This window comes from Apiospora aurea, assembly GCF_038362705.1.
Source record: "Apiospora aurea strain CBS 24483 chromosome Unknown utg000001l_segment0_segment0, whole genome shotgun sequence".
NCBI classification, from domain to species: Eukaryota; Fungi; Ascomycota; class Sordariomycetes; order Amphisphaeriales; family Apiosporaceae; genus Apiospora; species Apiospora aurea.
This window is the reverse complement of record NW_027117388.1, coordinates 4,869,966-4,897,211: the sequence shown is the minus strand read 5'-3', so window position 1 is coordinate 4,897,211 and position 27,246 is coordinate 4,869,966. Positions and strand designations below refer to the sequence as shown.

The window sequence follows — 27,246 nt, the reverse complement described above, 5'->3', positions numbered from 1 at the left end:
GCCGCCGGGAGGGTTGTCGGGCTGCAATGCTGGGGAAAGATTCCAGCTCCTTCGGTGATCGACGCACACGAGCGTCTTGCGGTTGGCCTCCTACCCAGGTCTCCAAAAACGTTTATCGTGGCTCTTGGGCCTCATGAGTGCAGCTATAGAGCGGAGCATGATTTCTCCTGATGGTTCAGTTAGGTGCGCCGACAGTCTCCTTCACGGAAGCATTGTGGCTTTCTCAGGGAGGGCCGAACGTGGTGTGGTAATGAGACAGCTTTGCTATATACAATCGTACCATATCCATACATCGAAATGTACTTCTCAAATCACCCCAATTGATCAGGTTGACATGATCGTAACGTTGCTTTTCGGGGTCGTCTTTGACCCCCATTGCCAAAGGCATGTCCAGGATGTTAAGGTCCGGCGAGGACGGGGAGGACGGATAGAGAACGGTGGGAAGCCGACGTCGATATGAAATGTCTCAGTTGCAAAGGGGGGTTGCACGCACTATGGATTTGAATCCTACCTTAGTTTTGCCGAGAGCACACAAGGGGTACTGATCAGCGTCTCGTCTCGGCCCACCCTCACTCGCACAAGCTTTCTTCCAGACGACTACCTACCCGACTCTGATAGCCATACCCGGGCCCCTGGTTGAAGGAAGATATTTGGCCACCTTCACGACGTTCCGGCCATGCATGAACCGCGATGGTACTGCCCAATGAAGGGCATATAGGAGACTCATCTGCATCTGCCGCGAAGACGCTTGCATGCAGGGGATTGCCTGTATACGATTGGTCCAGGGCGGGAAACGCTGGACCGGTCAATCTATGGTAGATGAAGCAACGTTCACTGCAACCGGCGTCTTCTTTGTGTTGCCCTGGCTGCGTTCCTTTGGGTAACATTCAACTACAACTTTCGCTCCTTTTTCACCCGGGTCGTGTCGCCGGCTGAATGCCTATTGCAAACACGTTAACCTCCCATCGGACGATTTTGACTTGGAGAAGGCGTTGTACTTGTGTAGCTGCGAGGATAAATACAAAAAAGGTTTGATTCCCGCGGCACCTGCCGTTTTGACGTAACTTTAAGCCTTTCGGGTGAATCATTTCACAGTTTCCACGCGGGGTTACTCAATCATACGCGACGACGGGCTCCCTCTAGGCTCCCTCTAGGCTCTACCATCGAAACGTCATATCCTTATTTCAACTACAGCGAACCCGGAATCCCCCAGCGCGGCCCAGACCGGACCTAGTCTCTTCCCGTTCCGTTGTCAAAACGCCCGCAAGTTGGAGCACGGATCACAACAGGAACGTGTGGAAACCAGATATAAAAGACACCATGAAGACCTTCAGCGCCAGTGCTGTCGCCGCCACACTGGCCACGTCCGCGGCAGCGATGCCGCCCGCCGTCCTCGAGGAGACGCCCTGCACGTCGGGGACGCCCACGACGACGGCCGGCTACCCGATCAGCTACTTCCACGCCACGCCGACGCAGTTTGCCGATAAAGCATACCAGCCCGAGGCAGACTGGGCTGGCAGCCATATCCTGAGCACCTATGTGAGTGGGCTCGCACGCTTGAGACCATCGAGATGACGTGGAGATCCCTTCTTGGACCGTTTTGTATTTGACTAGCTATGCTGACTCATTTGTTAGACCTACGGCATGCCACTGCCCCTCGAAACTGGCTTTGCCTATGCACAGTACAAGTGCCAGTTTAAGTGCAACTCCTTCGGAGGCTCGAGTTTCTTCGTGAAATACAGTGAGGAGTCCCGTCATACCCATATTACATACACCACGTGCAAACGGTTATACTTACTGACTTTTGCTTCCTTTTACTTAGCGGGAGTAGATGAAACAGAGGGCGCACTTTGCACGTGCTACAGCGACTTGTGAGTCGTGTTCCATGGAACAGACCACCCAACACCGCCTTTATGTTACTACCTGGATGAATGGCTGACCACTTTCTTACAGGATGGACCCGGACACATTTGTTGCAGATGACCAGGCCATGGTCGGCGCCTGGAACTCGCTTTGCAAGTAATTACCAAGACGGGTGGCTCCGTCGTATCCGACTGAGTCCACGCCGGGACCAGGAGCAGAAAGAACTGGAGAAGGGAAGGGGAGGAACAAAAGGAGAGCCGGCTAGTCATATTATGAGAATTCTTAAAAGGGGTCAAGCAAGGAGTTGCAGTTCGTTTGAAACGGGGGTACGTAATCTGTCAGCGGCAGTTGCACTAGCTAATGAAACTTCTTTATTTGTGTCGTCCAGTAATTACACGACTATACCGCAGCTTGCGCCTCTGGCCACATCAAACCAGAGCGGCCTTATATGGCAAGAAATTTTATACAATTACTGATCAGAAGTCGCAGCTATCGCTTGATGCTACTTAGTCCCCGGGACAGGCTCGAACGCTCCCAGTCGCCACAGCTGTTATTGTACGGTGGACTGGTGAGTCCCTTGAGGGCTGTTACTGGTCACGCTTTCGTGCTCCGGGTTGCTGCCGAAGAGGTTCGGTGATTGACGCGAAGTGCCAGGGGACCAGTTAAGAGTTTCCCCTGGGAAGCATGCAGCAACTCCGTCTGTCAGGCGAGTCGAATAGCATGGGCTCATATTCCCTATTCGCCTTACTTACTGCGCGTACGTGGCACGACGTCTCGCCACGTCCCGATCAAAGGTGGCTATCCCGGGAAAAGGACAACCTTGCATGCGAGATCCCCGAAGCTAGCCGATACTGCAGTTGGGCTTCTTTAGACGCTGGTATTGGCCGAGGTAGACGAGAAATAGCGATCTGCGCTTCGTACCATTGCTATCCCTCGATTTCTTGGACCCCGGCTCACGCAGCTGACTGGCCTAGGGATGCTACTGATCTGTGTAATAGCAGCGCGCTCCCGCATCTGTGTTGCGGGACTCGGGATGGTTCTTTCATCGGCAAACAAAAGCGCTCGCTAGCCGGACGCAAGGGAGTGTCGGCCACCGGTCGATAGCAGTTGCTTTGTTTGCTGTGGTCGATCACAGACCACATCAAAAGTGGCTTCAGTGTTTGCGAAACGCCACAAAGAGCTTCCAAACGGCTACACCGGACATCAAGCCTTGTGCCGAACGGCGGGACGAATGAGGTCGCAAGATGGTTGGTTTCCTAAATACGCCAAGCCAGGGAGGGAATCTAGTGTCATTAAGCTATCGTACCGTTAAGAGGAGAGGCGTCATCATCCTTAGTTCTCATAATTTCTAATCACATTGAACTCCACCGTCTTACTATACCACCTGACTGCAGGTTGGACTTGGCATCGCCGGTTCTTGTCTGCCCATCCAAATCCAGCATATCGCCGCTCGAGGCCTCGTGGTGATGATGGTGATGGCAGGATGGGGACGCTTGACTGATCATGTTCTCTTCTGGGCTCGACTTCTGGCGCGGGTTTCCGCTGACCTCGATGCGGCGCTCGATGGTTACAAGAGGGTACAGCTTAAATTCGTCAATGGTAGTTTGCGTGAAATGCCCCGTCGTGGGGGCCGATCGGTTCTCTCGGTGGTACGAGGATTTGTGGGCATCGTACACTACTCTGGAAGCGATTATATCGATGCTGTAACTCTCTCTATCATTAGCAAAGCATTCCTCACATAAAGTAATGTTGTGTGTGCTTCGAGACAAAACGGGGGGAGGGCAAGACTAACAGTAAAATAACTGGAAACTTGCATTCCAGAGTATACGCGAATCGACCGAGCTGGTCGGCCACCGAAGACGCAGACTGCGCCGTGGCTTGGACCGAATATGTGACGGCCTTCGTGACCCCTACCACGGCGAGCAGCGTCAGCCTGACCTCGGTGCTCCGCATGAGATAACTGAAGAGCACCCCCGTGCCGCTCTGCAGCGCTACCTTCACCGAGATGCGCCGCGCCGAGTTGAACTTGAAGAGGAGCAGGGCGGAGCTGATACACTCTATAACGGCGATGGAGATGAATTAATCCATGTGCAGGCGGTTGATAAGGGTTTGGAGCTCGGTTGCGCTCAAGTCCCCCACCAGGTACCAGACCCGCTGCGTTAGGATCATGGTCCGCAGGGCCACGATGCCCAGCATCAGGGCCTAAAAGGCGAGCACGAAGGCCAGCTTGGTGCGTTTGTATAACATCTTGGAAAGGATGGCGTACGAGTAGAAGGACAAACCCGCCTCTTGGATCTAGATCAGGAATTATATTAGCTTCACAGTGACAAAGAACCACGAATCTTGGGGAGGATCCATGCGGTAGAGCGAGAAAAAGGAAGGAGATAGATGAACAGGGGCTAGAAAGATACTAGGTAGATAAAAAGAAGACTCACTAGCCAAAACACATCGGCGGAGGCGGAGGCAACAATGGTATTGGTCTTGGGGTACTCGGTGTAGTAGGCGAGGTAGTATAAGCCATTGGCCAAAGCACTGGCTGTAGACACGACGATGGGGACGGTGGCAATAGGCGGGAAGCCCACAATACCAATGACTATGAAGCCGGAGCAGACGTTAATGAGGCCGATGCTGCTGAGGATTGTTTTATGAGAGAGCAATCCCTTGGCTAGTGCCTCCAGAGGTTCCTTTTGTTTTCTAGATGCATGCTGCAGACAAGAGTAGGCCTGTTATTGCAGTCGTGTTTCGTTGTGCTGTTTCTTCGACAATACAATTGCCGCTGCGGCACCTGGCTGGCGAGTTATTCAGGGTCCAAGGTCGCTACAGGGTAAGCTACCGGGTAGCTACCTTGAGAGAAACCATCCCGTGGTTTGTTTGCTACCCTCACGACAAACAAACCTCGGGCCAGAACACAAGCAAGAGCATGGGCGGTTTTATCTGTGCACAACACTCGGCTTAAGATATGACTAGAATCCCTTTTCCGAGATAGAACAATCCTGTCTCGCGGACATTGCCGTAATAGTAAAGCAAGGATAGGCGAACATCGACATGCTGCCTTCGACATTACGCAAATAACAAACATGGATGGATGGATTCAAACTTATTGTATCTGCCGTTCATAGCTCAGAATATAGAATCCCTATTGATTCTTTAAGCCACTGAATGAATACGAGGTTGTTCTGCAGGTGTTGTTATCCAGATGGCCATTACAGTGGGCGTCTACACCCTCTCTAGAGAATGAGTTGTCACATAGTGACCAACGCAGTAAGTTGCAGACGAGGTGCCTTCTCGTAGCTCAAGCAAGATAACATAAGATATCGGACCTGGCTTATCGCGCCACGCTCTGGACCTGATAACACAAGCCGCCTTGGGCCGACAATATTGAAAACGTTTCTTTTCACATATGGCATTCTGCAACAGACCCAAGCCACTTATTTTAGTACGCGGGACTATTTCTTGAAATTCTTAAAGAGCACACCATCACCCCGACGACTTGTGGCTTAGCATCTCGGTAGCCAGTTCTATTGGCTAGTACAGACTGGTATGAGTCGAGAAAGGAGGAGGGGAAAAAAAGGCCAGTACATACAGGCGGCCGCGTTCCTGGGATAATTTATGGCAGTTAACCATGGAAGGAACCACCTGCCATGTGGCAGTTCCTCATTCAACCCTTACAACAGTCATTCCATAGGAGAAGCACGAGAAAGAGAAACGCTCATTCGCGTTCAGCGTCCGGTGGGTCGCGATCTCCGTCCGTTCCTCTGAGAACCAGAAACTAAAAGAAATGGAAGGGACGACTGAAACACATTGACAACGAGGCATTCAAATATTCGGCAATTTGTGTCATTCCAAATCTAAGCTATTCGACGCATTCTCGCCGTCTTTGGGTATTCCAGTAACTCCCCTCCTAACGGCAACTCGTCTTTTTTTATTTTGTTTTTCCCTCAAGCAGCGGCTTGAATCAGACCGTTTGCGGCACCACCAGGACCGCGGCCGCCGTCTTTATCATCGTCTTCGGGATCTTGGTGAGGATGGTGATCATCAGGAATATCGCCGATGTCAAAATCGGACTCCTCCCACTCCTCCTTCTTTACCACCTGTTCATCCACCTCGGTACTCTTCGACATCTGCTGCTGCTTTTGGGTAGCCGGGGCATTGGGGGCATACTGGAAGAAAGACGCGTTAGTCACCAATAAAAAGTAGGAAAATTTGGAAAGAAGAGAAAATAATACTGGAAACGGCCGATTGAAAGAGGCGTGATTCAAGGGTCGTTTTGCTCTACTTACGTATCCCTGCTCCTTGATGGCGGTGGAGTTACCCTTGAAACCATGCCTGGCGCGGATGTGCGCCAGGAAGTTGTTCCAAACGCTTCGCTTATATCCACAGGAGCATTGGTAGGTCACTCCCGAGTACTTGCTCTGGTCTTTGCGATAGGCGGCATCCTTCTTGTGCTTGCAAGAGATGTGGCTGGCGATGTAATGATGGCCATTCTTCATGCCACGGTGACTCTTACATTCGCTGCAAGTGACCTTTCCATCGGCTGTCAGGGTACCCTTAAAGGGGTATTTGCCGTGGTAGTCGATGCCGTCTTTACGCGGCTTCTTATTGTTGGGAGCCATACTGAGGATGGGTTATGCTCTGTTCGGTTGGGGTGTGTCGGCGAGGAAAAGCGAAACAGCTGGGGATCAGGAAATTGGTAGCTTATGTAGGGTTCGAGTAAATTGAATGCAACAGACTGCACATGCATTGAATGCAATGAACAATACTCGAAGGTGAAGCACCATATCCCGTTGAATGCTATAACGCTGCCCTCCATATAATACGTTTCATGAAGGGTCCGCGCGTACCAATTTTGAGCCCATGTAAAACGTTGCAAGAGCCCGTGTAAAGCGGGTGGGGTTTAAGCCTGTGCAGAACGGTATGCGGGTAGTTCAACCAATCAGGGCTTATTAATAATAGACTAAGCATTTAACGGTAGTGGAGCAACCCAACCAATCAGAACCTGTGAGGAGCACATTAGACGTCTATAACGTACAAGAACAATCCAACTAATCAGAGAATATCTACAGTGTACCAACCACAAATTAAGCAGAGAGCCTTGGCTTACACTACACATATGCCTACTTGGTTACAGTTTCTACCATCATATATTAACCCTTGCCCCTACGAACGGGGTGCCCCAAATGCGGCCAAGGCAAGAGAAAATATGCATATTGTGTACCCAGGTCTGATGATTGAGATGTCCCTCGTGCATAGCCTTATATGCATTCCATTGTCATCAGGCTATTCGTAGCCATTCTAGCCTCCAAGTCTAAGCGATGTCTGTACGCAAGGTCAAACTCCATGATATCAGGTGTGTGCTGTGAATGCCACAACTACATATATAAAGTCAATATCTGGGCATAAATCTTGCTTTGGGTACGTGAAAATGCCCAAGGAGCCTCAACTTCCATAGAAAACACGAGAAGCCAATTGTTACCCACCCGCATCTAGCGAGAGGCAAGGTTATTTGAGGCAGAACACGGGGACAGAATGCTGTCTGACAACCCATTGATCGAGAAAAGGGCTCTTGATTATCTTGGGGTTGCTGGGTGGTTGCTTGATATGACGTCTCTAGTCACATGATCTCTCGCCGCTTTTGCCCCAAGCTTCAAACTCGTGTTGATTGCTGCAGGCGTTGGTTGGGTGGGATGAACCACAAATTTAGGCAACAGCTAGCGTGCATTCCCTACCTGCAGCCGCGCCTACGCTACTTTAGTAAGTACATGGGTCTATAAATATGTGCCTGGCCCGCTACCCAAGGTTGGAATCAAACGTTTCAGTTTAACTTCTTTGCTATCAGGTACTACCAGTCTCTTGCATCGGCTTGGTCTTTCAATCTCTACTATAGGACCACAGAGGCGGCAACCGACGAGCAGTGACATATCGGTATATTCTGCTCTTGACCATGGCCTCATCCAGTGGGAGCGTCTTCTCCGAAACGCTGAAGGAAATTACAGACACCAAGTTGCAAGAACTGTCAAAACGCCGGGCCGCCTTTGAAGAGAAGAGGTCGGCCATCCTTTCTTCGTTGAACGACCATGACAGGATCAAACGATTGGTTACTCTGGGCGATGGCGTCAAGTCATGCTATGCCATCAAGTTGGATAGCTCGGGACGTGTTGCCGACACTTTCGCAAAACACACCAGCCTCGAGGTGGAACTGAAGAACCTGGATTCCTTCATTGCGCAGGCCCGATACGACCCGTCCGTCTCCACCAAGACGTTGGAGAAGTGGGAGACTTCTCTTCTGGGGCACCTGGATACCATGTCGCTGAAATACGCCTACGCCTCTCTTTACGCACAGTTGGTAACAGAATGGCTCGCACCAGAATCGCCGTCCGATCCGAGCCCTGGCCCTAGCGGAGCCGGGGACGACGAAGAGATGACAGAGCCTTTCGAGACGATTGAGAGTGCCAAGAGGCTCGAGGCAAAACAGCAATGGGAACAAGATGTCTTCGTGCCCGCACAGGTGGACGAGGCCAAGCTTACGCGCTTTCTCAAGGAAATTTTTGTTAACGAGCCCGCCGATAGCTCGAAGAAGGCAAAGGCTCTGGATAAGTTGGCCGAGAGCATCAAAGACTTTGAGTACAAGCTCTCTGTACCCAACCAGTTCAATGCCTACACTCTAAAATGGGTCATCGAAGGTCTGTTGGCGTCGGACCGCCTGTCGAATGAGAAGCGCGAGGCCCTTCGCGACTTTGTCAAGAACGACATCATTCTGGGAGAAATTGCGGATGTGCTCAACATGAGACTGTCGGCCCTCGATGCTTGGTCATGGGGCGACAACGTGCCACTCGAGCAGCGCCGGAAGATCAGTGGTGTCTACAGCATCCACATGGACGAAGAACTTCTGCAGTCCATCTTTCTCCAGTACATCGGCGTAACATGGTCCGTTTTCTTCAAGCGGGCCTTCAAGAGGTTCCGCAGGATAGGCGGCCCCTGGGCGGATGTCCGTCAACCAATTCCGGAGCTTGACAAACTCAGGCGCGAGTATTATCTAGAAGACGGGGTCTCAAAGTGGCAAAACGATAGTGTGCAGCACGTCCGCCGCAGCATGCACCGCAAAGACTACTTCATGGCTCGTTTGCTCGACAAGGAGTCTCAACAGGTGGAGATCGTAGAGGGAGAAGAAGAAGTCGAACATTACAGTGCCGCCAGCCCGTGAGTAACGCCCTTGGTCTTAGCCCCCAAAATGAGGCATCGCCCATTGTCTCCTGCACACATGCTTACTAACCGATGGCACATACGCAGGGTAGCGATGATGGCCTCCGTGGCTCCAAAGCGTAAGAGGCTCGCATCTAAAGCGGCAAGGAAGTCAGCCCCTTCTACTGGTATGCGTTCTGTACCTGAAAATTCCGAGACAGAGTCGGATAGGGAACCCGAGTACGCGAAGAAGAATCCAATGCAGACCAAGCAGAGACTACTTCATATATTGTCTACAGAGGCCATCGTCTGTTCCAGTATCCATAACGACTTTACTGCGCTTCACTCGTCGTTCGACCGCTGGGACAGTCTACTGCCCCATACCACCATCCATACCATCCTCTCCTTCTTTGGAGTCTCCGATACATGGCTGAGGTTTTTCGCCAAATTCCTTGAGGTGCCATTGAGGTTTATGGACGAACCTGCTAACACGGCTGCTCGGACTCGCTGTCGCGGAACGCCTACTTCACACACCTTAAGTGACGTTTTTGGCGAAGTTGTTTTCTTTTGCTTGGACTTCGCCACAAACCAGTCGACTAACGGAAGTCTTCTATACCGTCTATATGACGATGTTTGGTTCTGGAGTGCCTCCCACGAAACTGTTGTCCAGGCCTGGGCAACCTTGCAAAAGTTTGCGGCCGTAACGGGCACGCAACTCAACACAACCAAGACGGGCTGCATTCGTATTTCGGGCGATCCGGATGTTACCCCGGCGATCCACAGCTCGTTGCCAAGAGGAGATATCCAATGGGGGTTCTTGAAACTATCGCCTCAGACTGGACGATTCGAGATTAATCAGGCACTGGTTGATTCCCACATCGCTGAACTCCGGCGACAGTTGCAGACCAAGAAAACGAGCGTGTTTTCCTTCATCCAAACGTGGAACAGCTTCGCGAACACCTTCTTCGCCTCCAACTTTGGCGAGGCCGCCAACTGTTTCGGCCGGTCTCATGTGGATGCCATGCTCGAAACGCATTCTCGCATCCAACGGGAGGTTTTCCGAGCCGGGGCCGCCGGCGAAGTCGAAGCCAACAGCGTGGTCGAGTACTTGAAGGCCCTCCTTTGCCAACGGTACGGGGTTGAGGAGATCCCGGACGCATTCTTGTTCTTCCCGGTCGAGCTGGGTGGGCTGGACCTGCAGTCGCCATTCGTCTCGATCCTCCAAGTGCGCGATTCCATCTTGGCCGACCCATCCTCGCTCATGGAGGCGTTCAAGAAGGCCGAGGTCGAGGCGTACCGTACCGCCAAGGAGAATTTCGAGGAATTAGACCCTACAGACAGACATCACTCTTGGGTTCCCCAGGGACCCGGCGAGGCCGACACGTTCTTCAGTCTCGAGGAGTACGCCCGGTGGCGCGAGGAGCTGTGGTACAGCTACGACATGGAGTTGGTTGATGTATACCGCGAGCTCTTGAAGAGGCCTGGCCATGGTGGCGGCATCGAGATGGACGAGGCGGGCGTGGTGGCCAGCGGCCTCGCCGCACTTGGTGCTGATGGTAGCTATACCAATGCCACTCTGCGCAGCGGGATCAAAAGCGACTGGCACAGCATGCAGCCCTACTGGCGCTGGATCGTGGCGCTCTACGGCCCCGAGGTCGTGGCGAGGTTTGGCGGGTTGCGGTTGGTGGATCCGGGGCTTTTGCCAATGGGGATGGTCAGTCTTTTTAGGGAGAAGAGGCTCAGCTGGCAGGATTGAGTACTTTTATTTGGGCAGCATTTGTCCGTAAACTGTCGAACGGCGCCATCGATTTCACTTGTTAGTCCCTCCTTGTTGGCTTTCTTTCTGGATGTCGATATATCTATGGTGAAATAGTACCATCGCCTCCATGCTTTCGAAACGGATGACACGAAACTCTCGGCATCTGAAGGGGGTTGATGGCAGGAAGTGCATTGCTGGGTGGTGGAAAAGAAATCGGCCCCCCTCTTGCCAAACCCGTCGTCCATAAGCAGCACGTAGCCATAAAAACAGCAAAAGGCCATAATATTTTTCATGTACCACACGTGAAGCACTACAACTTAGTCTAGTGGTATGGTCGCCGACGTCTGAACGTGTGATGCAGAAGCCGTCGTGCACTGAGAAAAGCACCTTGGCGCAGGGGAAGCGCGCCGGGCTCATAACCCGGAGGTCCTTGGATCGAAACCAAGAGATGCTACTTTATATATATATATATATATATTTGCTTCTTCTCACTCACAGCGCTGTCGAGCCCACAGGATGCAGCAAGCAATGCACCCGCGTAGTTCGTCAAGTAACTTCAAGAATGTTTCTTGGCAAAGCCTTCTTGTTTGAATTATGTCATGAAACCCTACGTATGAACCTTCTTAAGCCGCCACTACTGCAGCAGCCTGGCTCCTGTTTCAAGGCCCCCTCGCCGTATTCCTCGGGTAATGGTAGAAACTCAGTCTTGAGCTGGGTTGGGTACACGGAGACGTTGCACCGCTAACATGGACCTGATGCTGATGCTGATGCTCGACCACTCGAGTGTTCTCTACTGAGCGCATCGATGCCCAATGCTACACGAGCAGCAGTCCCCGGGCCCGATAGAAAATCACCAGCGATGGCGTTATTGTTCATCTTGCTTCTTTTAATTGCGATGCTCGATATGCGTCGGACCCCGATTTCGAGGCCCTTTTCGTTTCTGTCTTCTCAAACAGCTACCCCTTGGTGATGATGGCATCATCAGCTGTGCGCGAGCCTTGGCCGATGCTTGTATGAAAATCTCGTACAGGCAGACGCTGGAGCCAAACGCAATGGCTGCGGGGCCATATGACCGGCTGCATGCCCATGGGACATGAAGCCGAAGGACGATGCGTGCCTCAACGACGAATGAACGATTATGACAACGACCATTGCATGCAGGCATATTGCTGAATGTATGTTATGTTATCCTGCTGGTTTCATTGCTCCCTAAAGGATGACCCCGGACTTGAGTTCTCGCGTAGTATTATATGCAAATCATGCAGGGATGCGGGCTTGGCAGCAAGCACGGTCAGAGCCCAGACACACTGCCCAGTTTTACTGCCCAGACCACGTTTCTTTTTTTTCGACACAGAGGAACCAAAGAAACGACCGTCTTCCGGGATGAGCCGCGCACGTTGGGTCTAAATCTGGAGATCCGAGAAGCCGTCAATACGGCTCCGAGGTGATTTTGGGATTGGAGATTCAGCCATCGTCTTAATCTTGGGGGAGGGCAACGACAAAGATCCATGGCCCAATCCCCCTCCCCGCCCACCAGCCCCGAAGCTCGCTGGTGCGGGCTTTTAGCTCCTCGCCGATCAGCGAAACTGACGTCACGCTTTAACTTCGTCGCCGCGACGAAGCAACAACAAGGTGCGGTAGGGCAGGCAGGCAGGTGGTGTGGTGTGGGCTTTTCGGACATCCACGGCCACACCTTGGTAAGGGGGATGGGGGTTATTCTCGTGGTGCTTTCGTAATTCGGCCTTTTCTCTCTCTTTCTAGCTTCCTGTCTTGCTGCTGCAGCCGACAGTGAAACCCAAACCGACCAAGGATGATGCGCAGCACGAATGCCGTCCTGACCAGGTTCCGAAGAGAGATAAACCCGTATGCATCCCGACGGTTCTGAAGCCTGACTGGCTCACGTCTGATTGCATTACGTCTCCTCGTGCGACGGGCCCAACTCGCCTTTTCCTCTCTCTTGCGACGAACTGGTCTCGAGTCATTGCTTCCATCCCGAGCCATCCCACATCATCTTCGAACCGACCAAGTTTAGTGCAATAGCCACGCAAGGGACGACCCGTCGACCGGCTCCCTGCGAACCCAATCCGCCAAGATGAACTACGCTAGTATGATTGAGGAGAAAAACCTCAAGAAGACCTTCATCATTGCAACGCTCTGCTCGACTCTCGTCGGCACCTTCACCTCTTCCATCGGCCTCTGGGACCGCGTCAAGGAAAGGCGGCAGCAGACGAAACGCGACACGGACCAGGACAAGGAGATTAAGGAGTTGCGCAAGCAGGTCGAGGGCTCCGGAAAGCCACAGTACAACCGAAAGAGCCAAGATCAACAGCAGAACCAATATCAAAATCAGCAGCATCAGTACCAGTACGAGCAGCCACGATGTTGTAGTAGCGGCAGCCGCCATGGTAGCCGCCACCGCTCCCCACCGCCACGACGACGACGGGAGGATGAGGTAGCCTACGCCCTCGAGTGCTCCGGTGCCCTCATCGGCCGCGAGTTCGACGAAGGCTACGAACGCCTCGGACGTCGCTTCGCCATTGGCGACTCCGTCACCGAGAACCGGCTGCAGGCGCAGGTCATCTCGCTGCAGCAGACCGTCATCAACGTGCTACAAGACGCCCTCTACAACGGGCGCCAGCTCGACAATGCCGACATGAGCAAGCTCATAGCGGCGTCCAATGCGGCGCGCGACGGCTCGCTCGACGCGCTGCGCCAGCAGCGCCAGAGGCAGACGCTGGCGATTGAGGCGCCCCCGGTGCCGGCCGTTCCGATGCCCCCACCAGCCGTGTCGTTCGCAACGCCGAGACGCGCACCGAGTACCCTCTCAGGCGCCGAGCCCCTCTACTGCCGATACAGTCTTGACCTGCAAGATGTGCGCCACAAGCCACTCGCCCGGAGTTTCGCGCCGGGCGGTGACTGCCGCTGCCCCGGATGCGGGATACGGCTGCCCGCCGAGTCGGACGACTTCTGGGAGATCGAGAAGCGGGCCCGGGGGAGGCCGCGCGACGGGCGGCGGGGCAGCAGCAGCAGAGAGGCGATGCTGGACGAGCGCGAGTTCCACGTGGGCCAGCGCTTCGTGGTCAAGTGCCACACGCCCGAGGGCGACTTCGCGTGCGTGCTGTGCAGCCGGTTCCGCGACAAGGATGTGATCTGTCCGACGGTGGACCAGCTGATCAACCACGTGGGACGGGACCACACGATTGACGAGATGGAGCGCGAGGATGACTTTGAGATGCGTTCGCGGATACGGCCTCTTCGGAAGGCTTTACCCGCGCCATGAAGGTGGGTGATAAAGAAAGAAACCAAAAGCACACACATAGCGGACACATATGAATCATGAATAAAGCAATACTATCAAACATGAGATTCACTTCTCCCTAGTCGAACTTGAAACAGCACAGTATCATCATCCTTTTGCGACGTGTTCATCACTCTACTTTCCGAACACCTCCTTTCTTCTTTTGCTGCTGCTGCCGCCGCCGGTTCAATTCCCAGCGCACAGCCTGCCTCATGACCCCGTCGTGATCCTGCGCTGGCTCAAAGCCCAGCCTGTCTCGCAGCTTGTCGACGCTGTATGTATGCTCCCCCAGCGAGTACAGGACGCCCTGCTCCGAGACGGCCGTAGGCGGCGATACCGTCCCCAGTGTAAGCACTCGAAAGAGCATCCTCACCACCCACGCGATCGCCCTGTACACCCACCCGGGCACCACGATGACGCGTTTCTCTAGCATAGCGGCGGCGGAGTCCTCGTCCTCGTCCTCGGCCTCGTCGACGACGGCCCCGCACGCTTCCTTCCACACGGCCCGCACGTGCTCGTTCCAGAACGCCACGGGCCGCCCGTCGGTGATGTTGAAGCTCTCGCCCGCCACGGCGGCGCCGTCCCGGGCGCGGCGGGGATCCAGCAGCGCCTCGGCGGCGAGGAGGTGGGCCTGCGCCACGTTATCCGCCGACGCCACGCTCATGAGGTTGTCGCCGGCGCCGAGCTGGACCAGGGGTGAGGAGGCGGTGCGGGACCCGTCGCGGCCGGCGCACAGGTCCAGGATCTCGCGCAGGCCCTGCGCAGACCGCTCGCCGTACATGTGGGCCGGGAGCAGGGCGCAGGTGCGCAAGCCGTTGGGGATGTTGCCGTCGTTGGCTGCAAGGACGAGGCGCTGGCCTGCGGCTTTGGTCCGGACGTACTCGGAGACGCCGCCGCCGCCACCGCCGCGGCGTTGGGTTTCGGGAACCAGCGGATGGGCCTCGGTGACGTTGTGGTGCGGTGGGTGGGCGTAGACGTCCGGGCTGGACGTGTAGACGAAGCCTTGCACGGTGTCCGAGGCGGCGGCCGAGTCGAGCAGGACACGGGTCCCGGTCACGTTGGTGGCCTCGAACTCGGACCAGCGCGACCGCGGGAGCGACGCCACGGGCGACGCGGCGTGGAAGATGACGCGGGGGCGGACCCGGGCCAGAACCGAGGCGACGAGCGCGGCGTCGGTGATGGAGCCTTCGATGTAAGTGACATCATCGTCCTCGCTGGCGTGTCGATTGCTGTTGGGGCCGTCCACGTGGTGGTCGAGCACGTACACGGGCCGGTCGCACTCGGGCTCCTGGAGCAGGTGCTTGACTAGGTGGTACCCCAGAAACCCGCAGCCGCCGATGACAAGAACAGAGCCTAGGAGGGGGGTGGTGGTGTTGGTGGTGCGGGGCTAGTAGCGTGGTCGGCTGCAGCTGCAGGTGCTGATGAGCGGGCTCGCGGCTCCATTGATAGGTCTTTGCCCTTTGCGTGTAAGACGATCGGCAACGTTGAATCACATGAGGGTTCGTTAGACCAGGTGTTCATGCGCTGATGCTGCAGCAGTTGGGGTTAGCTACGATGCTTCAATGGGTTGCAGTAGACGAGAGTGCCTGTCACGTCTCACTCGGCTGTGTGGAGAAAATGGCGCGGTACCTTGCAGCCGGTCCCGACTGTGTCGCACTTCTCGTGATATGCAGCTCTTTTCATCCCTGGTCTTGTGGCAACAATGCTATTTGGGAATTGAGGTAGATGGATGCAACCAAGGTGCAAATGGCTTCACAGCCAGGTCCGTACCCACTGATTGGGCTATCTATTTATTCACCAAAGAGGTTGCTTCATGCCAGCCCGCCCGCGCCACCGCATCACGGAGCCGTGTATCCGCCACCCGCCAAGATCTTTGCCTCTGCCCGTTTCTGGCTTCCGATCTGCTCTGTCCCCAGAAGCCCGCGGCGCAGTGCGACTCAGGACATCACACCAGGAAGATGGGACGGACTGTACCGAAGAACAAATGAGGAATTCTCGGTCTTCATTCGTTTCACTGTTTAATACTCCTGCACGACATGCCATTTGCATCTGATCGGCAGCTTGATTCATCTCACATCATGCTCGACAAGTCCCTACCTTTCGGCGTATTTCTATATCCATAGCAGGGAGCTAGTTCTTAAGACGCCAAAGAAGCATGAATGTGCCGCGGAAGACTGGCACCACGCCACTATCCCCTCCTCGCCCCCTCTTTTTCGCCCGGTCAAGTTGGGGGAATGTACCGAGCTGACCCTCGACAACCCTAGTAGGCTGTTTGGGGTGAATCAAGGGGATGGAGGGCGCTGACACCATCGGGGTCGGGTTGTCTTTGTTATGCCTGTCGCGTGTCCTCCGTTTGTGGTGAGATCACATCTCGGAATGGCACCCCCGCCCCTTTTCTTGTATATGCGGACAAACTTGAGTTGTCGCTTGATTTGTTTCCGCCCACCCCCGATAGACTCGTATCGTCCCAATTCGTGCCCCTGTCAAACCCGAAAACCCGTTTGCCCCCTATGCGGGTTGGGCTTCGTCGGCGATGAGGGTTTGAGAATATCGTAGAAGAACGCCGTAGCTAGACACCACCCCATGCGGCCGCCGATTATTTACTCCAATTGAATACTGACAAAGACCAGACACATATACGTATGCGTGTATTAACCGAGCAAGAAGTCTTGTATCTTTTGCTTCTCGATCTGCGGTTGGATATGTGATTGCTGCTGCTGCTGCTGTTATTACTGTTCGTGTTTCAAGTCTTATTGATTGGTGTGGTCTTCCTGGTGTGGAGGCTTATGTGCGTCGTGTTGCCAGCTCGGGCCGATGCGTTGTCCTGCACCAGTTGCCTGTGTGTGTGTATGTGTGTATGAAGTTTGGGAATTCCCGCTTCGCGAAGAAGTTCCCGTGGTTTGCCTTCGGGCTCATCATTTAGGACCGTGCATCCTCAGCATCCGTTTGGCGTAGAGCAGCCCACATACATTGCAGAGAGCTTCGGGGCCGGTTGGACCGGCGCGCCATTCGGGGGTCTTGGTTCGATTGCAGTCGTCGCAAGGACTGTGACGGGAGGGCTCGGAAAGAGCTGGGGTGGGTGTAGGCTTAGTACGACTACTAGGAGGAGTTGGAAGCAGTACTGTTGCTCCTGCTCCAGTAGTTTCGGCAGTGTGACGATGTAGAAATTGCGCAGACGAGGGTGCACTCCTGCAGTTGCTGTTCCTCGTCCTCCGTGCCCGGTACCGGTGGTTCCGGATGGACTGCAGCTTGTTGGCGAGGCCCTGGGCCGTCGAAACCAGGGTAGCCAGGTCTCCGTCGCTAGGAAGCACGCCGGTGCGGTATTTCTTGCTGTTGTGGCCGTCCCGGGTTTGCTGGATCAGGGCCAGGAGTGCCTGGGTGTCTTGATGAACCTGTGCGTGCGTGTGTTGTTAGCCATCTTCCGGTTCCGCGAATCAATCCTACAGGATCGGTAAAGGAGTAAGGGAAGAGAGACGGGAAGCTGTACAAGGGGCACAGGAGGAGGAGGAGGAGGGGGGGCAAGGATAATACGAGGGCATACATACCTGCTCAAACGATGAATAGACATATCCGTGCTGCTGTCCAGCAGCAACAGAATCGGTTGAAGCAAGATTCCGCACGGCATTCTGCAGCAGTACCCCCATACCACCACCGGCGCCTTGTTGCTGTATCAAGCCCATTGTGGCCGGCAGAGACCAACCAGGACTGCTTGCTACCACGTGTCGAGAGGTACTTACTGCCACCACTACAGCAAACACAGTACAGCACAGCACGAGAGTTGATAGCTTGGCGGGAAATGGTGTTTGCCCTTGAGGTTGATTTTTCGATCTCGAGGACGCTCTCAGTTCCCGGAGATCGAGATCCTCTGAATGGGCCGGACTTATATGAAGGGTCCAAATTCCCTTCCGAACATGTGTAAGCAGAGGCGAGTGGCGTTGGGTGGCGAAAAAGGCTCCAGTATTGCGCAGGCACTAGAAAGCACCACCCCACGTTTGTGTCTCGAGGGGTCCAGAGGCAGCTGGGCATTGGCAGCTTGCACTTGCGGGCGTTAAGAGACACTAGCCACCGCACACAGACAGCCCGAGTCACGGCTGCAGCCATCCGGCCTCGGCTTGGCTCGCTTGCTTCGGTAGACGGTTACTAGAGGCTGATCAACAGTAGACCGCGTCCGCCAATCACCAACACTCCGGAGCTGTTGCGCCGGTTCCACCTATCCGACAAGACCTCAGCGAACCCCCTGGGCTGACAGCTGGGGGGAATATCTTCCCTCAGCCCAAAGTCGAACGTGCTCCAGAACCCTGGGAACTAGCGAGCGGCGAGCCCGCTTCTGTTTCTGTTCCAGTTTAGTATCAAAGTGCCAGCAAATGTCTTTGCTGCTCTCCGTACTAGTACACCAAAAGGCGTTGCGTGCGGAACAAGGACTAGTTCCCGAAGCTATCGTGACATTTGTGCAAATATCCAAGGGTAGAGGGTCAGAAACGGCCGGGGGCCAATGAAAGACGATGGAGGACCCCCGGAACTCACGAGGCCCTCTTCTGGAGTTGGACCCTTACTTTAATCTTTTTTCTCTTCCCTTTTCGTCTTGTCTTTTTCGAGACCAGGGCTGTTCATATAATCGGGGGACCGTGCCATCGGTCTCGGTGGGCAGGGCTGGCGAAGAAGATGTTGCGAGGTTATCGCTCGCAAGAAGCCTCGAGCTTTGTAAATGCTCACACTTTGTATACTTGACGTGCCCTCGGTAACGACATCCCAACGTTGACTTCTCGAACGGCGTAACTAATGATTCAAAATGGTATGAAATCCAACAACAAAAGCCGGCCTACATGATCATGACGCTTGCTAAATCAACTGGTATATTCCAAAGCTCCCATAACTCCCGGTGCTCCCCTTTGGAGACCAACGATGCACGTTCTCTCTCCATTATGTGATGTTCCCTCGATTTTAAGTTCCGCAACGTGGTCTTTCGTGTAATTGCGGAGCCATTCATACAGGCAGCAAACCTGATAGAAGATCACGACTGCCGGTGGAATCTCTGGAGGCGTTTGGCGTATAGTAGTCCGCAGACGTTGCAGAGCGTCCGCACACCATCCGGCCCCTGTCGCCACTTGACTGTTTCGGTGCGGTTGCAGTGGCGACAATAGCTTGGCAGACAAGCGGCATCGTCCTATGCAATTTGCGCAAATAGTCAGCCTCAGTCACGGACACAACCTACCACTGCTCCCGCCTTCTTCTATCTCTCCGCCGGCCCTCTTGGAGAGCCGCTAGGGGTGTGGAGACTTACCTTGCTCTGGAGGCCCGAGCGAACCTCCTGCTTCTTGTAGCCCACGGCCCGTTGGTGCTGCTGCTCCTGCTTGCGCCTCTGGCCCCGGGCGATGTTCTGCCGGGGCGACTCGGGCCGCCCCATCAGCACGTTGACGCCGCCGTCGCTCTCCGTCGCATACCTGTTGAGGGGAGGAGGTGGGTACCCATCGTCGCCGCCGTTGACCTGGTCTTGCTGGACGTCCTGCAGCGTCCGCAGGATGCCCTGCGACAAGTTGATCATGGCCTCGAGGTCCAGGCCCTCGGGCATGTGTTCTCGGCGACAGGGCGTGAGCGAACCCTGGCTGTCTTGCACGTGCTGGACGAGGCCGGCTAGAGTTTCCGCAGCGCGTTGGATCTAGGAAGGAGAGTTAATTGATAGTTCCTTTCCTTTGCGTGACAACTAAGAAAGAAAGAAAAAGCCTCTGCTCACCTTATCGAAGCATTCGATTACATCGTCGTCGCTGTGGCACTCGGCTTCGCTGACATTAGCAACCCTGCTTATGGTTTGCAGAGCCGCGTCGACAAGGGGCGAGCCGCGGAGGGCCAGATCGAGATTCTGGGATAGGGAGGCGATCGCCGCCAAGCCAACAGGAGACTCGCCACGCGGAGCTGCTGCTGCGGTCATAGCGTTGGCCGTTGGGGGGAGTTGGAGGAGGAGAGATAGATCCAAGATGGACCCAGGAACCGTCACGCAATGTTATTGGTGCACCAGACGAGTTTATAAAGGGGGGTAGGAACAGGGGTGGTAGGAGTCTTGTCGATGGCAAGCAGTAGGGTCGACGATGATGGTGGAAGGCAATGGGAGTGCGATATAAAAGCCGTTGGCAGGGCGGGAAGGGGCCCCGGGGGTTTTCTCTTTCGGAAAAGCAGAATGCGGGTTGGCGCTCGGTGGCGCTGGCCGTTGGTGCGGGCGTGGGGAGGGTCATCGTCACCTGCGCAGAAACATTGAAAACCTGATATCATGGATTTCACTGCAGGGCCTCGGCCCAGAATTCGGCTAGGTACGTATTTTTGCATCGGTATTTGTGATTCCCATCGCCAGCAACTGATTGATTGATCCATCCCCACTAGGCGTACTGCCAGGTTGCTACTAGCGCATATGTCTGCTGATGGCCTGGCAGTGGGGAGAAGTGTACTCCGTAGCCTATTGCTCTATTTCTCCCTCCGACCTCATCATGCACCTGCAGAGTCTTGTCGCTTCAATGCATCAATCATATCCTACCAGTCCGATGCGGCGGAGAGTGTGTGGTGCTAGCTGCGATTTGGGGTGAGCGGGTGTTTCGCATGCATGGCCAAAACCCCCCGCGTGCATGAGCCAGTTCTTCAAAGCGTAGGGTACATGCATGTAACTGCATCACAATAAAGAAGAAGAAAAAAGAGAGAGAGAAAAGAAGAATAAACGGCCTGCTCAGTCGGGGGCCTTCCTTTTACTGGGTATTGAATCGGTCGTCGGTCTTGATCCGGCAGGCGGCACCCGAATTCCTCGTCCAACAATACATAGCTTTGAGCCGCGTTACTGCCTACCAGGTACCTTATACTCACTAGCCGGCGGGTTCGAAGGGTTCCAACTTGGAAGGGTTCAAGGACCCTGATCGGCTCCCTCCCCCCTTCTCTTTTCGTACTGACCGAATCTTCTTCGATTGAGCCACAGTGCACCGACAGCTAGACAGAGGACCCCCAATCTGCCAACATTGAATCAGCTCATTAGTCGACAGAACATTGAAGGGATCTTCGGGATCTTCGGGGTCTGCTGTGCTCGGGGAATTCATACCTAACATTTTCCCCTTCTTCTTTTTCCTTGGATCGCGTACTACTTGTACATCCTGCGCAGGGCCCAACTTAGGTATCTATGTATGATGTCATACCGAGACTGCGTCGTGTTTGCGATTGATTTAACCATTTATGGACTTCACCCACCGTACACGTCACATGGTAACTGGACCATATTAGTAGTACAGGAATACGCAGGTCAGATTGTATGCAACCGTGGTTGCTAGAAAGGGCATAAGTGGAATCCACTACAGCTGCATCTATCTAGACTCGCTCTAGCTGTGCTAGCTGTGGTTTATTTCCGAGCCTGGTCCACTGGTTCAGCGTGTCGTCTACCATCATTCGCTGCTGCTGCGCCATACTGTGCAGGTGTATATCCATCTCCTCCAATTCCTTCTTGGCTGAGGGGAATTCTCGTGCCATCCTATCAGACTCTTGTTCCGGTGGTGATGGTGCCGATATTGTTGATGTCCCGGTCATTGATGATGATGTGCTTGATGTTCCTGATGTCGCTGATGCCGCTGATGCTCCCGAGTGTGCTGATGTAGCAGAACAAGCGGCGGCGGCGGCGGCAACGGGTTTAGACGCACTTAGCCTTCGTTCGTGATGCTGCCGCTGGAGATGATGGTACTGCTGTTTCGTCATCCTCTTTGGATGCTGCTGCAGGGTCAAGGTCCGCCGGCCTTCTGATGAGCTCGGGTCCAGCGACGAGCTGCTGTTGCTGTACGAAGGCGCCCCGGACGCAGCGCCAGCGCCACTGCCACTGCCCCATTCGGCGGCATGGGATGACGGCGGTATTGACGATGGCCCATGGTTTGGAAAGCTCGTGGCTTTGCTGGCCGAGGCCCGCCGGATTCGGCGCTGGTGGTGGTGGTGCGGCGGCGGATGCATGCTGTTTCTCGTCTCGGGCAAGGACGTCGCGACGGTCCCGTCGCACATCTTGGAGTCTATCCCGACCATGTGCGGTTGAAGAGTCGACAGGGGCATCCCACCATCATTCTGGCTACCGCCACCGAATTGCCAGTTGTGATTGCTGCCATTATTTCCGAAGGGAGGCTTCAAGCAGTGGTCAGCTTCGTCCTATTCTGTGTCTTCTCTGGCCCAGGGGAGAGAGTGTCATGATCGCCTACCACCGGAAGGGGGTTGCTGTTCGAAAAGCCGGCTGGGTCTTGGTACATATAGGACGTGCCTCCGTTAGCGCGGAGGATCAAGTCGTTGAGTACGATCTGCTGATCGAGGTCATGAATGGCAGTATCCATGACCCCACAACTCCCCGAGTAGAGGGTCGGGTCATCCCACAATATTGTCGAAGAGTCCATTGGAATTGGAGACGGCGTGTGAGTATCATGGGAATTTTGACTGATAGTCCGGAGAAATGGTGGTTCTCGAAAGCAAAGGGGCGAGTAGAATGTAGCGTAAGGAGGGTATAGATTCGCAAGTACGTAAGGGAGTCTCTTGGATACTTAATAAAGCCACGACAGCTTTGCGCGACAAAAAGCCTCCTTAAATAGACAATAAAAAAATCGCAAACGCCGACGAGTGCACTTTGCTCCTTCAAGCCAGGTCGTTTGGTCCGCGCGAGCCTCAAAACAGCAGTCAGGCCAGAGAGAGTCGAATGCTGTGAAACAATTCGGCGACCATGAAAGTAAAGTGACGTCAAGCCTCCATCAATGGCAGCTCTTTGACTCGAACGGGCGACGGGAATACGTGTAGGTGGAGTTGGTTCGCAGGGCGCAAAGGGGATTTCCTTACGTAGAGGCTACAATCCCCTTCCTTACCCATTGAAAGATAATGTAATGTGCCCGATTTGGGAGGGCGTTCGGCTCGCTTCCGGAAGCCTTGATTGGCCTGCTAGAGCTCGGAAGGTGCCGAGCTAGCTTATTGGTGGGCGAGTCCTCTCTCATCCCCTCGCCAGCAAGTGCCCTGGCAGATGGAGTATTGACTTGGCAAAAAGGTTTGTATGGCTCAGGAGCCGTCCAGCCTGTCCAGGTCACCCGAGTAGAGAATACTCGTACGAGTGTGCGACATAGTGTTGGCAACGAGACCGTTGGTGGTTGGCATTGGACTGGTTTTGCCAAATTAGCCTTCGATGGGCAACAGGATAGTCGAGGAATAATACTAAAATAGCCGCCATTTCATGCCTAGAGCTAGGTGCTCCGTAGTAGTTAGGACGACCTACACATCGTGGTCATTGAGGCTGGGAATAACGACATAGTGTCACATCAACAACGGTGCCAAGGTCGCTCGGCTGATCGCCCGGAAAATAGAAAGTCAATGAGCTGATCACCGACAGGCAGGCGGTGGACAAAATAAAAATTACCGCGAACGCGGCAACATTAAAGTACACTTGCATATACCCTCTATTTTAGCGAATATTTCCAGCCTAAATAACCACTTTAAAAATCGACAAAAATTATATTTATTTAAAGATTTATTTAAAATCTGTTAGAAAATTTTACTTCTATTTTTATACTTATTATAGCAATTATTACGGCACTTTAAACTGCTTAAATTATTTCGCGGTAATATTATTTTTGTCCACCGCCTGACAGGGCAGAAAAGATGATAAGAAAATGGATACCGATAAGGATAAGGAATGAAAAAGAAATGGCGTGAACGTATGCAAAAAGCAAATGCTCCCCCGCACAGGCTTGAACTGTGAACCTCCTGATTGCTACTCGATAACAGTCAGACGCGCTAGCCAATTGCGCCACGGAGGATATTTTTATATTCAATCTAATGATTGAGTGGCATTGGTGTTAGATGAAAACTTGGGCCGCTATTAGCATTTATGTTCGGCGCCTTGAGCAACACACTTAAAAAAACAGTGCCATTTCTAATCCAGCAATTTGACCCTTATTGTCGTCGTTGTCGTTGTCGTCAAAGAACCTACTCAGTCAAATCGCAACTCTTGCACAAAGTCGTGCATGCATTAATCCAAGCTGCCCCAATACGAAGGAGCAGTGCATTGAGTCTAGTATTGCCTTCCAGTATTCTGCGAATTCTAGCAGCGGCTCAAAGTACTTCTTGCCATTTGCATCAATGCCCGTAACCAAATGAAGGATTGAAGTCTCCAGAAGCTCCCCCAATAACGCCGACGCCGTCCCCAAACTGCAACTTACTTACTTATCTACAGAACACTAAACAGCTGAAGTTCACCCGCCTACTACTCCTTAACCATCTCGGCCCTCCCTTTCTCCGGCCTCCTCCAAATCATAGCCCAAAACGCGACGCCTTCTCCCTCCGCCTTCGCGAGCCCGTCCGCGCCGACCCGCCCGCGTCCCACCACCACCTCCTCCACGACGGCGAAGCCGTGCCGCTCGTACAGGCGGCGGGACCCCGCGGACGAGGCCTCGAGCCAGATTGGCCGGTCGCCCGCCATCGCCTGCAGCCGCCGCAGCAGCGCGCTGCCCAGGCCTTGCCCCTGCCGCGCCGGCGACGTGCCGATGATGGCCAGGTATCCGTAGCCGTTCTTGCGCTCCTCGGCGGTCAAATGCTTTCGCTTGAGGCCGTCGACGAGCTGGAGGAAGTCCTGGTACGCGCGCTGTGGCCGTTGTCAGAAATCGTGTTGGTGGGTGGCATGCCGGTTTCATATGCCCCCTTCTCTCTTTCGAGAGCAACATGGCCAGTGGAGATGAGGGAATTGAGGTAGTGCACGTACCTTGCATGAAGTGTACCCGAGCTGCAGCAGCGCCGATAGCACTCCTCTGTGGAATAGAGCCGAGAAGGTGGGCATGAGCTTTCCCGGCGGCAGGTACACGGCGGCGGCGCCCCATCCGTCCACCTCGAGCAGGTGCCCGCCGCCGGCGCAGCCAAGCTGTACGAATAGGCGGAGCAGCACCCGGAGCAGCACCTTGCGCTTCTCGGGCGAGTGGTGGTAGGTGAAGTACTTGAACATGGCGTCGTCCACGAAGGCGGGCACCATCACCTCCATGCTCCTCTCGATGCGCTCTGCAATGTGGGTGTGTCAGCTCTGCTGGGCTCAGCTACGTCACAGGGATGCTTAGATGGCATTCCGTCATACCTCCGTTGGAGCCAAGGGTTATCTCCATGGGCTGCTTTGAATGCGACATGGCGGTTTTGTTAGATCCGGCGAGGCTGGTGAGGCAGAGCAATGATTGACGTCTGAATATTCCACTTCCTTCTTGTCTCTCTTCTATCAATGAAGACAGTTAATCGGATACACCAATGCGTTATATAAAATACCTTCAGGCGAAAAGCATAGCAAGGCGGGCGAAATGGCATTACCAGCACGTCAGTCCGCGGGTCCCGTGTCGCATTTTCCTCCGCCCGCCTAGACCAGATGATTCCCGGTAAACGTCCCATCCCCCCAACGAGTCAATCGAAACGACTTCCACACATGGTCTGCGACCCCCCGCGCGGGTCCCGTATGCGACATGCAATCGAAGATCGGCCAGTGTCGAGAAGGTTTCCATCCTATTATTGCGAGACCCGGCCAGCTGGTAAGCCGAACGCCTACGGGCCATGCGTTGCCGTCCCACCGCGCAACAAGGACCGAGCTTGGGTCTGATACGAATCGCGACGACGTTGGTCTGTCGCAACGTTCCAGTGACGTGCCAAGTATATCAAATCTCAAAACATTCTCTCTCAGTTCCGAGTCCAATCCATTACTCATGTACATACATGCCCCTATTGCAACCGAACCAAAGCGAGGCCCTCAAGCCCCCGCATGCCTCCGATGCAGCTCCCGAATCGCCGGCACCACCTCGTCGACGGGCCCCTCGACCACGACACCCGGCGCCACCTGCCCCGCCGCCAGGGCCGCGACCGTGGTCGTCGTTGTGGCGGCGGCATTGACCCCCCATTCGGCCTTCCACGCCTCGAGCTGCGCGGCCGACGCGGCGTAGACGATGCGCGCGAGGCCGACCCAGGCGTGCGCGGCGCTGCACATGGGGCAGTGCTCGCCCGAGGTGTAGACGGTGGCGCGGGAGCGCTGCTCGGCCGTTAGGTGCGCGGCGGCCCAGCGCGCCAGCTCGAACTCGGGATGCCGCGTCGCGTCGCCCATGGTCACGGTGCGGTTACGGTCCTCGTGCTGGACGCCTTCGCCCTCGACCACTAGCACGGAGCCGAAGGGGGCATCGCCTTTTCAAAGGTAGGATAGTTAGGATTAGTCAAGTCTTACGTGTTTTCTTCTTCTCGGGCAATGCTTGGACCCGAAAGTAGTCGCTTACCGGCGTCAAGGGCCTCGGCCGCCAAGGCGATGCTACGCCGGAGGTGAAGGACTTCTTCGGTCGTGATAGTCATGACGCTTATTGAAGCTTGTTTGCTTGGCAAGAGTGTACAGAGACACTTGACACGAGCACTAGCCTGACGAACTCGGGGAGTGAGCTAATCAGCTTACGTACGAACGGACTGCACAAGCGGACTGCGGGGTAACTGAAAACGCGGCGGGATGCGAGGGCAAGTGAAGAAATTAATCGTCGTTTTGGCCAATCTGACTCGAGTTCTCTCTCTTTCGCTAATGAACGAAGAAACGATTCAATGCGAAGCCGTCAAGATTGATTAATATGACCGACCTCGCGCAATGGGGATTGTGAGCTCACGTCAGGAGATGAGGTGGGATGGGCCGCATCATGGACGTGCCAATGACACAAGCGTGGAGGTGAACGCTGGAGTCTGTTGGCGTCAGCTCACCCACAATCCAGGGATTGCAGGCCTCCCTTCGCCCGCTCTAGGGGGGCAAACGAGGGGCAGCCGCCTCGGAATTAAGACATTACCCCTTGGAGTTAGGGATCTGCAATCGAAAGGGGGCCTGGCTCAGCGATGGTCGGTGCACCACACCAGCCAGCCAGCGATCATCATGTTCACAGCGACCAAGACGGAAACTGGGGGAAAAGAGAGAAAATGTAATAATGATAACGGTCGATGCATGGTCTAAATAGTATTAGGTCTGTAGGTATGCCGCATGGTCCCCGACTCCCATCTCTCTACATATTGATGGCCGAGTACTTCCTACCCCCTTCCCAGCGTCATCTCGTCATTACCGCGAAAATCAAGTTGGCTCGTGGGATGCACCATTGCCCAGGTCTAAAGTCTCGCAAGGAAAAAGCGCGCT

General features: G+C 54.5%; 12 protein-coding genes across 12 annotated transcripts; 3 read left to right on the top strand and 9 right to left on the bottom strand.

Annotated features, from left to right (window-relative positions):
- Nucleotides 1-1,320: 1,320 nt before the first annotated feature.
- PG986_001495 (uncharacterized protein) lies at nucleotides 1,321-2,023 on the top strand (the record flags this gene model as incomplete). Its single annotated transcript, XM_066837717.1, has 3 exons — nucleotides 1,321-1,539; nucleotides 1,636-1,871; nucleotides 1,954-2,023. 3 exons carry the CDS (start codon nucleotides 1,321-1,323, stop codon nucleotides 2,021-2,023), a joined length of 525 nt encoding a protein of 174 aa, XP_066706610.1.
- A 1,192-nt stretch (nucleotides 2,024-3,215) lies between these two features.
- Nucleotides 3,216-4,059, bottom strand: PG986_001494 (uncharacterized protein; the record flags this gene model as incomplete). The annotated part of the gene is made up of 3 exons (XM_066837716.1): nucleotides 3,216-3,543; nucleotides 3,656-3,918; nucleotides 4,003-4,059. The coding sequence occupies 3 exons, from the start codon at nucleotides 4,057-4,059 to the stop codon at nucleotides 3,216-3,218; spliced, it is 648 nt and encodes a 215-aa protein (XP_066706609.1).
- Nucleotides 4,060-4,065: 6 nt separating this feature from the next.
- On the bottom strand, nucleotides 4,066-4,785 carry PG986_001493 (uncharacterized protein; the record flags this gene model as incomplete). The annotated part of the gene is made up of 3 exons (XM_066837715.1): nucleotides 4,066-4,158; nucleotides 4,299-4,568; nucleotides 4,759-4,785. The coding sequence occupies 3 exons, from the start codon at nucleotides 4,783-4,785 to the stop codon at nucleotides 4,066-4,068; spliced, it is 390 nt and encodes a 129-aa protein (XP_066706608.1).
- A 1,016-nt stretch (nucleotides 4,786-5,801) lies between these two features.
- PG986_001492 (uncharacterized protein) lies at nucleotides 5,802-6,476 on the bottom strand (the record flags this gene model as incomplete). Its single annotated transcript, XM_066837714.1, has 2 exons — nucleotides 5,802-6,023; nucleotides 6,144-6,476. The coding sequence occupies 2 exons, from the start codon at nucleotides 6,474-6,476 to the stop codon at nucleotides 5,802-5,804; spliced, it is 555 nt and encodes a 184-aa protein (XP_066706607.1).
- A 1,328-nt stretch (nucleotides 6,477-7,804) lies between these two features.
- Nucleotides 7,805-10,798, top strand: PG986_001491 (uncharacterized protein; the record flags this gene model as incomplete). Its single annotated transcript, XM_066837713.1, has 2 exons — nucleotides 7,805-9,060; nucleotides 9,151-10,798. 2 exons carry the CDS (start codon nucleotides 7,805-7,807, stop codon nucleotides 10,796-10,798), a joined length of 2,904 nt encoding a protein of 967 aa, XP_066706606.1.
- Nucleotides 10,799-12,893: 2,095 nt separating this feature from the next.
- Nucleotides 12,894-14,081, top strand: PG986_001490 (uncharacterized protein; the record flags this gene model as incomplete). The annotated part of the gene is made up of 1 exon (XM_066837712.1): nucleotides 12,894-14,081. The coding sequence occupies one exon, from the start codon at nucleotides 12,894-12,896 to the stop codon at nucleotides 14,079-14,081; it is 1,188 nt and encodes a 395-aa protein (XP_066706605.1).
- Nucleotides 14,082-14,229: 148 nt separating this feature from the next.
- Nucleotides 14,230-16,409, bottom strand: PG986_001489 (C-3 sterol dehydrogenase/C-4 decarboxylase; the record flags this gene model as incomplete). The annotated part of the gene is made up of 2 exons (XM_066837711.1): nucleotides 14,230-15,404; nucleotides 16,340-16,409. 2 exons carry the CDS (start codon nucleotides 16,407-16,409, stop codon nucleotides 14,230-14,232), a joined length of 1,245 nt encoding a protein of 414 aa, XP_066706604.1.
- A 605-nt stretch (nucleotides 16,410-17,014) lies between these two features.
- PG986_001488 (uncharacterized protein) lies at nucleotides 17,015-17,779 on the bottom strand (the record flags this gene model as incomplete). Its single annotated transcript, XM_066837710.1, has 2 exons — nucleotides 17,015-17,491; nucleotides 17,645-17,779. The coding sequence occupies 2 exons, from the start codon at nucleotides 17,777-17,779 to the stop codon at nucleotides 17,015-17,017; spliced, it is 612 nt and encodes a 203-aa protein (XP_066706603.1).
- A 1,331-nt stretch (nucleotides 17,780-19,110) lies between these two features.
- PG986_001487 (uncharacterized protein) lies at nucleotides 19,111-20,025 on the bottom strand (the record flags this gene model as incomplete). Its single annotated transcript, XM_066837709.1, has 3 exons — nucleotides 19,111-19,263; nucleotides 19,381-19,755; nucleotides 19,831-20,025. The coding sequence occupies 3 exons, from the start codon at nucleotides 20,023-20,025 to the stop codon at nucleotides 19,111-19,113; spliced, it is 723 nt and encodes a 240-aa protein (XP_066706602.1).
- Nucleotides 20,026-21,434: 1,409 nt separating this feature from the next.
- Nucleotides 21,435-22,109, bottom strand: PG986_001486 (uncharacterized protein; the record flags this gene model as incomplete). The annotated part of the gene is made up of 1 exon (XM_066837708.1): nucleotides 21,435-22,109. The coding sequence occupies one exon, from the start codon at nucleotides 22,107-22,109 to the stop codon at nucleotides 21,435-21,437; it is 675 nt and encodes a 224-aa protein (XP_066706601.1).
- Nucleotides 22,110-24,336: 2,227 nt separating this feature from the next.
- On the bottom strand, nucleotides 24,337-25,243 carry PG986_001485 (uncharacterized protein; the record flags this gene model as incomplete). The annotated part of the gene is made up of 3 exons (XM_066837707.1): nucleotides 24,337-24,714; nucleotides 24,832-25,121; nucleotides 25,195-25,243. The coding sequence occupies 3 exons, from the start codon at nucleotides 25,241-25,243 to the stop codon at nucleotides 24,337-24,339; spliced, it is 717 nt and encodes a 238-aa protein (XP_066706600.1).
- A 605-nt stretch (nucleotides 25,244-25,848) lies between these two features.
- On the bottom strand, nucleotides 25,849-26,435 carry PG986_001484 (uncharacterized protein; the record flags this gene model as incomplete). The annotated part of the gene is made up of 2 exons (XM_066837706.1): nucleotides 25,849-26,273; nucleotides 26,363-26,435. The coding sequence occupies 2 exons, from the start codon at nucleotides 26,433-26,435 to the stop codon at nucleotides 25,849-25,851; spliced, it is 498 nt and encodes a 165-aa protein (XP_066706599.1).
- Nucleotides 26,436-27,246: the final 811 nt, after the last annotated feature.